We start from the raw sequence: 13,862 nt of genomic DNA, 5'->3' as shown, positions 1-13,862 counted from the left end.
GATTTTTAAAACAGAAGCGTCTCTATATTTTGGGTTTCCGTCCATGAATGATTTTTTGTGCTCGCTACTCATGAAAGTTGTCATCCTTGTTTACATTACTTGCTCACATTTAAATGAAGAAAATCCAAAATTATAACATACAAAAACAATAGAAGAATAGCAGTGCAATATCTATTAAGAAATTGAAGTTTGAGCATAAATAAGACTTCACCAAAAGTATATGCATAGCTTGATGCTTAGGTTTCATTTTCAAAGGTTACAAAATGATAAATGCCCAGTTCACAAATAACTTTTAAAGGTCGACCGATTTTTTCTGTAGGTCAACCTAAACAAGTACAACCCACAAATACCTTTATAAAATCGGTCAACCTGAAGCTTCTATAAGTGGACCTAAAATTTCTTGAGGTCGACCTTTGTCTTTTGTGAATTGGGCTAAAAAGACTTAAGAAAACCTAAACGTTGCTTCCCAAAGACCTAATTACAAAAGACCTAAATTACAAAAGACCAAATATTACAAAAGGTCTAATATAAAGACTTTTAAAAAGGTTAAAAATCTAAGCTTGGGTTCGTGTACTAACTCTTTATGATTATTACTATAGAGTCCGTCTATTTTAAATTTTGAAGATAAAGATTGTTAGATTGTTACACAGTATTATGTAACTTCAAAATAAAAGGGGTTCACTCCATATTTGGCAATGTTTGTTTGTCTATTTTTATAAATTTGTCATACTTGGAGTTGTTATAATTAAAAGTCAATTTCTACCTATCCTTACTATTATTGCCACGCGTCTAACCAAGCAACAGAATTTAATGTCTTTAGGTATGACGCAGTTACTTTTGATCTAAGACTCGAACTCACAACACAGTGACGTCCAATGGTAGGGTTAAAAGAGTGTATATGCACCTCAAATCTTGAAACCCCTCAAAAAAATATGTGATTACCCCTCTCAAACCTTTGAAACCCTTTTTTTAGCCACTTCAAAATAAAAAATCTTGGGCGTCCTTGTCACAACCTCGCCAACAAGTTGGTAAATATACTTTTCAGGGTATTTCCATCTGAACACTGTAATAACATAAAAAATTGGCCATCATTTGCGATATTCTCATAGAAACTTTACTGAAATATACTAAAATATATAAAAAATAGTTAGATATACTTTTTAACACTACTAGTGGCTTCACCCCTATCTTATTAGAGCTTTGCCAAAAACTGGTCGGTGATACCCCCAAATTTATCTTTTTTTATTCAAAGGAGAATTTTTATGTGGAATTATTTTACACACGGAACAGTATAAAATTGTAAATTTTCAGTATATCCATTAAATTGCATAAAATTTTCATTAATATTCTGCACAAGTATCCTTTAAAATAACATAGATTAAATATTATATTAGAATCATCATTATATATAAGTAAATGGGTGTTTGTTTGTCTTTTGAAGGTTAGGATCTCGCTTACCACTGGACCGATATGGATTCCTTCACAGTAAAACTTCTTTAAGGTTCATTTAGGTCTAAAAGTATTTTTAAGGAAGTTGACTCCACCCTTCTAAAGGAAATCGCCCATGAAAAATTACTTTGTCAGTCCGTAACGCTGATGGGGATATGTGATTTTCTCAGTTGTTATTTAAGATAGAGGGCTGATTTTTAAAAAGATTTCCTATACCAATCAGCCTCAAGTATGTAATTTACTTTGTCAGTCGGTCTGTCAGTAATGCTACAAAATATAAATATTAAAAATATGTGAGAAAGGTTTTCTGATTTTTATTCGTGTATTCTTTATGCACGTATTCCCATCCATGATTTTTTTGTGCTTCGCTACTTATGGATGTTGTCATCCTTGTAAATCTTTGTTTATTATTATATGTTTGGAATTAGGTACATGAGATTTAATATATAATGTCTACCTGGCAACCTACCTTTCAATATTTGTGGTATAATAAAAGTATGGCTTCGAAACCGATTAATAGCCACTGAATTAGAACCGGCTCTTAACCTTTCTGAAAAATAATGTATTAAATCGTATAATTAACAATTTTCCACAAATATTAAAATAAAAATCATAAAATTAATACTGGTTTTGTTAGCCCTAGTCTTCGACCCCTCGGTCTAACAAAACTGGTTTTAATCTTATCATTTTATTATTCGCGTAAATTTGTCTATAATATGTACAATGCGATATAATACTACTCTATGTCTTGGCTGTAGTGTAGTTTCAATTGCTCCAAAAGTACTCTTTCTACCTGCATATTGTTCTATAAAGTATGTATTCTATGTTTAGAACTAGGTACATGTGCTTTAATATTTAACTACTACTTGACAGTTTGACTAAACTTGAAATCTTTATAACATCTAAGGAGTTTTTTATGGTAAAGTTATTCTATAATTCTAATTCTATAATCTATATCCATAACAGTCAAACTTGCATGCAGAGTTTAGAAAGCTAAGGTCTGCAGAGCACCTTTGTATGTCAGTGATGCTATAAAGGAAATGTGGGTTTCTCGGTTGTTATTCAAGATAGACGGCTGAAATATTTGTGAAGATTCTCGCTACCAATGAGCATACAGTATACAATTCACTTGTTGTGTCGGTCGGTCTGTCATGCTAAAAAATATATATGCATGAAAACATATGAAAACACATTTAAAAGGTTTAGTGATTTTTTTACAATAAATTTAATCTTGTAGCTGTGTTTAGTGCCTTAAGAAAATGGGGATAGATGTCACAGCTTTTAGCCATCCTATTCTTTTGACGTCACAGTAGAGGGAAAGAGCAAGGAAAGGGGGAAAGAAACCCCAAAGAAAAGAGATGGGGTATAGGGTATTTCCTGACGTTACTAAAATAGGTAGGCTAAAAGCAGTGACATCTATCCCAATTTTGCTAGGGCACTGTAGACAGCTACTTAGCTACTACAGGATGTTGGATCATCCTTGTTAATTTATTTATTTTTTAGTGGCTGTGAGTTGCAGAGGTTGGCCTTCCCCCAATTTTTAAATCTGCTCCACTCAAACTTCCCTGTCGACTCGACAGAAGGACAGGTAACTATTGTACAGTAGCGATGCTACTTTTCAAGTGTTGCTTTTTGTTTTATTTTACTTTATTGTTTATCTAAAACCATATTTTACAGGGGGGGGGGGGGGAACACTATACTGTAAATTGTACTAGTAAACAAAGTTCCCTTATTCGTTAGCGTAGTAAACCCTTATTAATTGGTTCTTTCAGACTAGCAGTGTTTAAACTTTCCCCCGATAATTTGAATTCTACAGGAGGGGTATTTTTTATTTATCATTAGAGATGTACATCAATATATCATCCATTGTCTTATCCCTCATGATTCCTATACTTTTAACCTGTATTTTAAATCTAATAACCCCATTTCAATCAAGGTATGTTTTTGCAATTTTTATATTATTACTTGGATGTTGCACCATAATTTTATGTTCACATCTGCATAGTGTTTCATAATCTTAAAAAAAACATAATAACAAATGACTAAGTACCAGGGGTGGAGGGAACATTGGGCTGTGTTTATTACACTAGTCCCCAACATTTTATTGGCTTAACAACTTTTTGAACTTTTAATGATTTTTTATTGATTGGTTCATTAAGTTGAGTGTCCAAATGTTTCAACCACTAATTGTGGTGCTTTTACAGAGATGTACATAAATATATTAAACTTTATTTTAGATTTTGAGTATAGCAGCAGATTGGCTAGAGGGAGATCTACCTAACCGCCTTCAATATGTTGAACAGGTTGAGTTATGATTGTAACATAGCTACTCTTGATAGCCCTTTCTTTTGTTTGTTTATTTCTTTAGGACAGGTTAGGTTAGGTTATGTTCATAACTGGGTAGCCGCGCAGGATTAGGACATATGGATTAGGCATATGAAAAAAAACTACCACTTCATTTGGGATAAGGGGGATGGGGTTATCAATGCTCAACTGACCACTTGAAGGAAAGTAACGACCAGCATGTAAAGGAACCAAAGGGTTTGGGCCCCTGGATTGGTTAAGTATAATGAAAAATAAATAACTGCTTTTTTTATCCAGGTTGTAGCTGGAGTACGGCTGGCAGAGGTTCCAGGTAGAGAAATTGCCAGCGTGGTCGACAGACCAGGACTCAGAACTATCAGGGACAGGTAAATACAATAGATAGGCAGCTAGATAAATTTTAGAAAGATAGATAGATATAAAAATGGTCAAACTCATAGATATATAGAACAGACTCTACAGCACCAAATACACAGGCAAACTACAAAAAGCATAGGTAGACAGTTTTATCTATGTAATACAAAAATAGTAACATACGGGCTAAAAAAGCATGATTATTGCACATTGCTGTTTTCCAGATCTTATGAAACATACTATTTTGAAGGTTGCGAACATTGGAGAGGCTGAGCCCTGTGAGACAAAGTGATACTTTCAAGATTCTCAATTCCAGGGGAATGAAAATGGCATTAGGTAATGTTAATTTGGACCTCATTCATTGGTCAGTTTGTGTATCCAGTAGGAGAGAAAGAGATGGGGTAAAGAAGGGAATCATCATTTTCGTGTACTTTTCCAGAGTACATAAAAATCTGGTGCAACATCCAAATAATAATATATCCATTATTTCTATCTTTTTAATGAAATTTCTCTCTACAAACAATGGCAAAACAAAGATGACAACATCCATAAAAGCAAAGCTCTGAAACTGTAGGACAAATGATCACAAACACTTGTATGTAAGTGTCACAGAACAGATATGTGAAATTTAAATAAGTCTAAACATAATTGTAAGTAAATTTGTGACAAAATTGTTTATTACAGGATGCTTTTAAAGGACATTTTAATTATTAGTTTTATATTATTATTTTAGTGAAAGTTGGTGGATTTGATGCCTCTGGACTAACTAACCAAATCAGGTAATTTGAGGATCTTGCTAACCGCTGAACCAATATGGTTCTCAAACAAATCCCAAACCTCAAGTGTTTTAGAGGCCTCTAAGTGCATGGCCGTCAGTTATATAAAATAGAACTTAAGGAGAAATGAATATATAAATTTAGTAGGAGTATCAGATATATAGGTTTCTAGATAATAAAGTAGCTTGGAAAGAGGTTGGGTGATAAAAAATATTGCAACTCTTTAAATAATCTGATTATTTCAGCTATCTCCACTGTAGTGAAGATGGATTGGAGGGTAGTTGGTCCCCCCTGACCCGAGTGCCCCACGTGGAGTGCTGCAACTTTGGCTGTGCCGTCCTACAGGTAATGGGCAACAAAGACGTCCAAGCTTTTTTTTTATATAGGGGGGCAATTACCCCCTTCCCAAACCGCCCCCCCCCCCCTTGAACGTCCCTGATGGGCAAAGTAAAAAATCAATAAGATTCTATTTTAGCAACATTACATCTATGCTATTATAAAAAGAAGTAAGCTTGTTTTTTTTCTGTAGCGGGATCTCGCTAACCACTGAACCGATATGGCACTTATTGTAAAACTTATTATAAGTCCCAGGATGGTTTTAGGCTATTTATTTTTATAAAAAGTCTGGCGTTATCCTCTTAGAAATTTTTTTGCTAGGCAGGCAAGAGGGCCAAGCGCTGCGGCTAGGCAGGCAAGGGGGCCGAGCGCGGCGGTTAGGCAGGCCAGGGAGCCGAGCGCTGCGGCCAGAGTTCATAGTTCGCTGTCGGGGGGGGGGGGGGGGGGGTGGTACTCAAATTTTCAATATTGAAAAAAAAAATTCTAAGAGGATAATACCAAAAGTCTGGGTATAGTTTCAGAATATTTTTCTGCCCTTCCATATCACTTAGAAAGAGAGCCTTCTAGATGCTAGGGGCGCAGTCACTAGTATTAAACATATTTAGACCCAAGTAATAAAATACACATGATTCAAAATACTAAAATGTAGAAGGGGTAATGTTGTTAAAATGAAATCTTCTTAAAGTGTTGATACACTAGATCTTTATTTAAACTGCAATGCAATCATCTAACAGAAGGCATTGGTGGTAGGTACGCACATCAAGGCACTAAAGGGCGTCCCACTTCCGCTTTAAATTTAGATAGCCATCCTTCCACATTTGATCATCCCTTATAGGTTTTAATTTACTCATGTAACCCAGGCCGCGTGTTGTGTAGATTCTTATAATAAATAAGGATAGCAAGTCCCTCAATAGAAGTTAAACAACTTTTTATGATATTTTACCAATAACGGTTAGCATATTTTAGAATTTATAATAAAATTTGAAAATATTTATAAATTGTTCTTAATAATATTCATTAATATTTTTTAAAACAGTCTATTAACTTATTATTATTTAAACAAATTCTTAGAATTCAATTTATTATGGCACATTTGGTGTAAATTTATGTAATAAAAATATGATAAACTTAAAAGTTAGCTAGACTAGCGGATTATTTTAAAACTAAAATCTTGAAATTGTGATTTTTGTTGTTGACGGAGATACAGTGGCGGGGAGATCTAAGGGTGGAGGGGATATTAGCGAGAATTGTGGGGAAGTGCGGATATTAAGAGGGGGAGGGGTTAATATTGGGAAAGTAAGAAAAAATAAGAAACTTGCCAATAATTTATTTTAAGCAAAATTTACAAGGACGAAAACGTCTATAAACGCTGAGCACAACATATTAGCAGAGATTTGGACAATTGTATAACAATAACATAAATATGGGTATAAAAAATAATAGAATGTGTCTATCTTGATCATTGTAATAAAAGAACTAAACTATAAACTATTGATAATTTTAAATTACCGATGAATGACATGGTTCTTATAAACAGAGAAGCTTGTTATAGGTCCCAGAGGAGACCAAGCCTCTTAAGAGAAATTAAACCCATTATATTCACTTTTAGGTTTCAAAATGAAATATATATGAACCAAGCCCTCTCCCGCCCCCTGTCATCTCAAAGTGGGGGGTAAATTTGTCATGAGGGGGGTAAAATATAAATATACCCGACACCCTCACAATTCGTTTGGGGTAAAGTGGTATACACCATTTTACTCCACCCTCCCGTGGATTTCATTGTCCATGGGGGGGGGGGGGGGTGATTAACAACCCCCTCAACCCTCCTTCTGCATGCCTATTCTCATTATTTTTTGTTCCAGAATCAGCTGTACGTCGTTGGAGGATGTTTTAATCAAGATCTTGAAGAAAATATTCATCCATTTGGTTTCAGATATTGTGCCAGGTAAATAATAGTTTTTCTCGTATTTATTCGAATCAGGTGGATAGGAACCGGTTCTCATCCATACGAAAAAACTATGTCTAGCATCGTATTATATCCAGTTTTCTACGAATATAGAAATGTACAATCATAAGATTAAATCCAGTTTTTTTAGCCGGTGCCTTCGGCACCACGGGGCTAAAAAAACTAGTTTTAATCTTATAATTGTACATTCTAAATCCGCGGAAAGCCGTTTATAATACGATACGAGAAATAACTATTATCGCATCGTATTAATATAGGCAGCTTTTCGCGGATATAAAATTAAAAAAATATAATATTTAAACCTGGCTTGATAACGCCAAGGGGCAAACGGCCCTAGTTTAACAAAACTGGTTTTAGTATTATGATTTTTTTTTAATATTCGTGGAGTTTGTTATCCCAGAGCCTTGGTGCGGTTAATATAACCCAGCCACGCTTAGAGGTAAATCACTTTTTTACAGTACAGTTTAATTGATTTATTTATTAAACCTAGTTTAAAATTTTGCCGCTAGATGTCGACATTATTTTTTTAAAATTAAAATGCTTTCAATTATAATGAAATAAATGTAATTTATAACAAGTATTTTATGTTAAAAAATAAATTTTAATATCATTTAATCTAATTTTAACATTTTATGTTGCAATTTTGTTTATGAAAAGCTTTAATAATCTATAGAGTATTTATTAGAATATAAATAGAACTTATCAGATATCTGCATATTTTCATAACAAATTAGACAAAGAATATTTGACTGAAAGAAATTCTTTCTATAATGACCAAACAAAATTGTATTACGATGTCTGTAGACTGTAACTTAAGAAACTTTAAATATGTGTCAACTAGGGTTGGCAATCTGAATCCGGGATCCGCACAATTTTGGAATCCGAATCAGGAATCTGTTTTTTAAGAGCGGACTCGGATTCTTAGTTGGTAGGCTAAAATTAGCGTCGTAAGTTTTTTTTTATTTCAACTCCCCCTTTTTTAATCCGGTTCGATTCTCGGAAGTGAATTATATAGAACACCAAGAACATTAATTATTAGGACATATGTAGCACTTAAATTTTTTTATTTAAATAAAAAGCCTTTTAAAATATTGCTATAATTCGGAATACGCCAAAAATAAGAATCCGGAATCCGCGAAAATCCGCCTTTTTTTGGGACGGATTCTTGTAAGAATCCGAATCCGGTCCAAAACATTTGACAGATTGCTATCCCTAGTAAAACATTCTAAGTAATTATTTGATTATTTTTCTCAGATCGGCACCTCGGGGCTAAAAAAAGCTGGTTTTAATCTTACATATGGTACAGTCTATATCCGCGGAAAGCTGTTTATAATACGATGCGAGAAATAACTATTATTTGTCTTAAAAGATGAAATAATATATTACTGGTAAAATTAAAATTGAAGAACATTGATTTATAATCTAATAATTATTGAGAAATTTCATATACATGTAGAGGTAGAATGTCTGTCTGAGTTTCTATCTTTTAGAAAATTATCTATTCTATCTTTTAGGCCATATCAGGGGAAATTGTATAGCAATAAATACCCCCCCCAACCCCCTCCTCCCAAAAAATGTTTTAAAATTTCATGTTAAATAACAAGTAATCAATCCCACAATTTGCTATTTTACGAGAATGCCTGTTTTGGTAGGTAGAGCCGTTTACGAGATCTTTTGAGACTTACACACAAACACAAATGGACGTACTGCACAAACCATAAAGTTTGAGAAGTTTTTATTATCGAATTTTTCCTAGGCTTGATAAATGGACCACAATGGCTGCCATGAACCGTGAACGATGCCGGTTTACTCTAACAGAATGCGGTGGCCGGTTGTATGCCGTGGGTGGCAGTGCCGAGGACTCGGCGGGAGACGGTGGTATCGGCGTGGAGGATGAGTGTACGGTGGAGATGTATGATCCCAACAGTGATGTGTGGACTCGTATGCCCGGTCTTCCCGGCGGAAACAGGCACGGTTAAACGGACAAATATTTTTTCTGGAATATTTAAAACTAGCGGCTAAGCCCCTAGAGGCCACTAGGTGGCACTTAAGAGAAAAAGAAAGAAGGGGAGGGGATTGTAGTCGATCCTCTCCTTTAGTGTTATAGGTATTAGATACTTTTCGCTTTCATACGATAAAATTATGCCAATATAATGATCACATGGTAAAAATTGTAATTGATAATTTATTCCCAAGAGGAGAATTTTTTAATGTTATGCCATGAGATCATATATTGACAGAATATTTGGAATACCTATTCCAGCATAATCAAAATTAAAGAAATAAGATAAAAAACTACTCATTTTTCTTTTAAATTTTATCACAAATATTTCAAAATAAAAGTATGGTATACATTTAGAGGATTTAAAAATTAAGTTTTGTTCTATTTCCTATCCCTTTATCCGTGTGTTCAGAACGCAGCACGCAGCTACTCGCGTGCAGGACCGGCTCTACGTCAGCGGCGGCCTGGATCAGGATACTGTGCTGTCCTGTCTGCTGGAGTACCGGCCAGATTTTGGCAGCTGGGAGCAGATTTCCAGCCTGCCCTCACCCAGAGCTGATCATACTATGGTGGTTTATAAGGTAACAGTCGGAAAATCATTGGCATCTAGGGCTTTTATTTAAAAAAAAAATTAAAAAAAAAACTTTAAAGTTATCGAAATCACAAGCTACACGCCAAAAAACCTAATACTTACTTTTAAAACAGAGAAACGAATATTTGTATTCTTTTTAACATGTATGTTGTTCGAGGGATTCTATAAAAGGTTAGATATTTCTTTCTTTGGCCTATTCCTGCATAAATATGTTATTTTTTTAGGATTACATCTACGTGGTGGGTGGTTGGCGGGATGGAATTAATGGCAGAGAACTGGTGGCTGAGATACACAGGTACATTTAGAAGTGCAGCTACTGTACAACTATCTTATGCCCGTACGTCTCTACGTTGTAAAAATATACGAGTTATGACTAACTTTCTTGTTCATAGAAAGTTAAAAAATAAAGACAGTAAATTGAAGAAAATTTTATTTTTAAGAAGTTAGGTATAAATCAGCTCATACCAATAACGAATTTAATTCGGAAAAAATCACGAAACTTTTAAGTGTTTTTCAGCTGTCGTTGGGGAGCAACACATCGTAAAATTGGCGACCTCTCCATTTGCCCCCCAAATATTATGTTAGATTTAATTCCCTTGTTGGTTATACCTTATTCCTGGGTATAAATATAAAATACCAGTTAAATTTGAAGTTACTGTACTTGCTTAATAAAGAAAAAGATTCAGCATTTTTTTTAACTTTTACATTTGTCACTGTACGGTTTTCGAACACTTTTCTTTAGTCTAAAATACTTAAACTAGAACAAAGTCTTCAGATTTTAAACATTTGTACTATGAAATTGTTGATTTAGATATGATATACTTGGTGATATTTGGAGTGTAGAAACAGTTCTCCCACCATTAAGATTTAATTATTTTAGATATGATATACTTGGTGATATTTGGAGAGTAGAAACAAATCTGCCATCATTAAGATTTAATTATTTTAGATATGATATACTTGGTGATATTTGGAGAGTAGAAACAGTTCTCCCACCATTAAGATTTAATTATTTTAGATATGATATACTTGGTGATATTTGGAGAGTAGAAACAAATCTGCCATCATTAAGATTTAATTATTTTAGATATGACATACTTGGTGATATTTGGAGTGTAGAAACAGTTCTGCCATCATTAAGATTTAATTATTTCAGATATGATATACTTGGTGATATTTGGAGTGTAGAAACAGTTCTCCCATCATTAAGATTTAATGCAGGTGAAGCAATTTTGCATCTAGTTTTATTTCAAAAACAAACTTCATACAATTCGTCATACAGACATTATTTGTATTGGAATCTGTAAGGATAAGATTTTCATCCCCAATGCAAGGATACACAAAATTACCCCTTCTTTAGATTAAAATTAGAGGCTAAAATGTTTGGACACTCAACAACTTCATGAACCAATTAAGTCCCCAAAGTTGTTAAGCCAATGATTAAGAACACGTTATTTTGAAACTTTGGTTATTGTATATACACGATTTTGGCCGAGGGGGTGGTGGGATTGGCAATGTTAAGACAAAAGATAGAAATTTAAATATTTACACAGTCCAAATATTGCCGAAAAAGCATCAAATTTGACTTAAGTATTGGAACTCGAACAATGTGTATTATTGCCAGGATTTCAAAAGACTTTTATATTAAGGGGTAACTCTTGTTGGAGGCAAAATATTTGTGATTGGAGGATTTGTTGACGCAGAACTTATGGACAGAGGCACCAGCTCTGTAGATTCATATTCTCTGGAGACAGGTAGAAACCTTTGGAATATTTTTATGCCGTTTTTATGTCATTATTAGAATAGTGTTTTAAGTTTCTATATCAAAAATGTAAATGTTCTTCATAATGTTAATGTTAAGACTCCTTAAAGCTAAGAGGATGGATAAAACTGTGAGTGTTTGTCATATAGTTGTTGTGTAGGCTGTAATGTTCTGATGTACGTATAGGGATGAGATACGACTTAAGTACATTAAAAAATCAAAACATTTTAACTTTGTCATAATACAGTTATATTTAAAACTAGCGACTGGCCCCTAGAGGCCTAAGAGGAGAAAGTAGACTTCACCCCCCCCTCCCCCCCAATTTAAATAGTAGTTTTAAAAAGAAAAAGTTTTGGCACCCTTGTACGAAGGAAAGTCCTGTAAGTTAAATGCCCAGCGGCAATGCATTTTCTCTCGGGAGGGTGATAGTACCGAACCTCAAAATAGTTAAACCTTCCCTGGACCTATGAGAAGCTACATTGTATATGAGAACCATATCGGTTCAGCGGTTAGTGAGATCCTTTAGTACACGCAGAGATAATGTTACTTTATTTAACAAATTTTAATTATTTTAGGTGAATGGAACCGAGAAAAGCCTTTTCCTCACTCTACATGGGAGCATAGCCTCACCTCATTACTGGTCCCACAAACGCAAGCTGGAAACACATAAAATATGCAAGATTTATGTAACTAGGATTGAGCCACATTATTATTTCTAGACAGAGATTTAATATCTTTGTTATTACACTTCAATTCTTTAAACGTTACTGTTTTATTACCCCCAATTTTGAATTCTCCACACTGCACAAGCGTGCATTTTTTAAGTGTTAGAAGCTGCATGCGTTATTTTCTGGGTGTTTTTATATGCTTCAAGGCGTTTTTGCCGGTAGCAGCCATCAAAAGTATTAAAGTTAAGTAATCAAAGAATGCTTTCAATTTAACAAAAAAAAACTTCTATTACTATAATATCAATTTCTGAGTTTTCTACTTTTAGTGTATTAGTCTAAATCTGCCTTAAATACCTAGCCTGATTGTTTTATTTTTATTTGATATTAAAACTGACAATAACATTTCTACTAAGATCTTTTTTACATCGAAACCAGATTTTGGATAGAAAAACACCTGTAAAGCCAAGAACTTGAAAATCTGTAGCAGAAAATACTAAAAAATGCAGATCATGGAAAGAAAACAAATTACCTAGCGGGTTTCGTCGTGTTTTCACAGTAGCTTATCTCATAAATCTAGCCCCTTCGGGAGGATCTAACGCTGTGGGGCCAATTTCATATCCCTGCGGTGAAATCATTAACATTTACCTAACCTAACTTGATCTAAAACAACCTAACAAAAGTTGCTGTGAAAATACGACGAAACCTACTTCGTTTTCTTTCCATGATACAAAAATTCTATTTTAGTTTGATATATATTTAGACGCTTATTATTTCATGCTTTTTATTACTATAATTTATGTAAATATTTCTTTGTGCTTTCAATTATATACTTATTATATGTGTAGTTAATTATTATTTTATCACTGCCTTTATAGTATCACAGTTACTCTCTATCTAGAATATGGCCGTATGTCTATCATAGTAAATTACTCTTCATTACGTCAGTCCTGTTTTTTGACGGATTTTTAAAAATTCAGAAAACTTAATGCGTTCTTAGAACATTAGAATTTTATATTTTTTCAAGGCTTGAAAAAATCGCAGCTATAATTTGTTGTAGAACTTTAATATTATGCCTAATAATCGTAAAAACTTAATTTTTTTTGTTGAATCATAGTTTTTGTTCCTATAGAGTATCTAGTCTTCATTAAAAATTAGTTTAATTGCCATAGTTCAGTTTTGAAAAAATGTGTAATATATTTAAAATCTTTTGAAATAAATATTGAAAAACAAAAAAGATGTTTTATTGAGGGGGAGGAGGCAGAGGGGACAATCGGCTGATTATTACACTAGTCCCAAAAGTTTTAATAGTATAGTTTTCTTATTTGTTTGCATAGGTAACAACTTTGGGACCATAGTGAATTTTGATTGGTTGGATCATTAAGTTGAGTGTTCAAATATCTCAACCACTAATTTTCTTCTGGGGTAATTTTGTATATCATCATTAAAGATGTACATCAATTAATCGGCCATAATCTTATCCCTTTATATCCCTGGGGAGGAGGGCTAAGATAAATATCAATAGCTAAGTCGTTTTCATACTTCAATTCCTTCCTTACAAGAATATACCTAAGTATAGATGTATAATCCGGACAACTACCTGGCCCAATTAGCGGAGACACAAAAGTACCTATGAAT

The 13,862-nt window shown here is 33.8% G+C and overlaps 1 protein-coding gene across 2 annotated transcripts in view; it reads left to right on the top strand.

Moving 5' to 3' along the window:
• Positions 1–13,406, top strand: part of LOC145322724 (kelch-like protein 26) — a 40,433-nt gene extending 27,027 nt beyond the window's left edge. For both annotated transcript variants that reach the window (XM_080164954.1, XM_080164955.1), the window contains exons 9-21: positions 2,953–3,037; positions 3,687–3,752; positions 4,051–4,139; positions 4,376–4,461; positions 4,859–4,904; positions 5,147–5,246; positions 7,100–7,182; positions 8,960–9,172; positions 9,618–9,786; positions 10,022–10,092; positions 10,954–11,018; positions 11,447–11,551; positions 12,135–13,406. In XM_080164954.1, coding sequence (XP_080021080.1) covers positions 2,953–3,037; positions 3,687–3,752; positions 4,051–4,139; positions 4,376–4,461; positions 4,859–4,904; positions 5,147–5,246; positions 7,100–7,182; positions 8,960–9,172; positions 9,618–9,786; positions 10,022–10,092; positions 10,954–11,018; positions 11,447–11,551; positions 12,135–12,229 — 1,273 coding nt within the window. In that variant the 3' untranslated portion in view covers positions 12,230–13,406. The remainder of the gene's footprint in view (positions 1–2,952; positions 3,038–3,686; positions 3,753–4,050; positions 4,140–4,375; positions 4,462–4,858; positions 4,905–5,146; positions 5,247–7,099; positions 7,183–8,959; positions 9,173–9,617; positions 9,787–10,021; positions 10,093–10,953; positions 11,019–11,446; positions 11,552–12,134) is intronic.
• The last annotated feature ends 456 nt before the right edge of the window (positions 13,407–13,862 follow it).

The sequence above is a fragment of the Acartia tonsa genome, chromosome 6, assembly GCF_053477335.1.
Source record: "Acartia tonsa isolate MP-2025a chromosome 6, ASM5347733v1, whole genome shotgun sequence".
In the NCBI taxonomy this organism is placed as follows: Eukaryota; Metazoa; Arthropoda; class Copepoda; order Calanoida; family Acartiidae; genus Acartia; species Acartia tonsa.
Note: the sequence above shows the minus strand (reverse complement) of the source record. Positions and strands in the feature narration are given on the sequence as shown.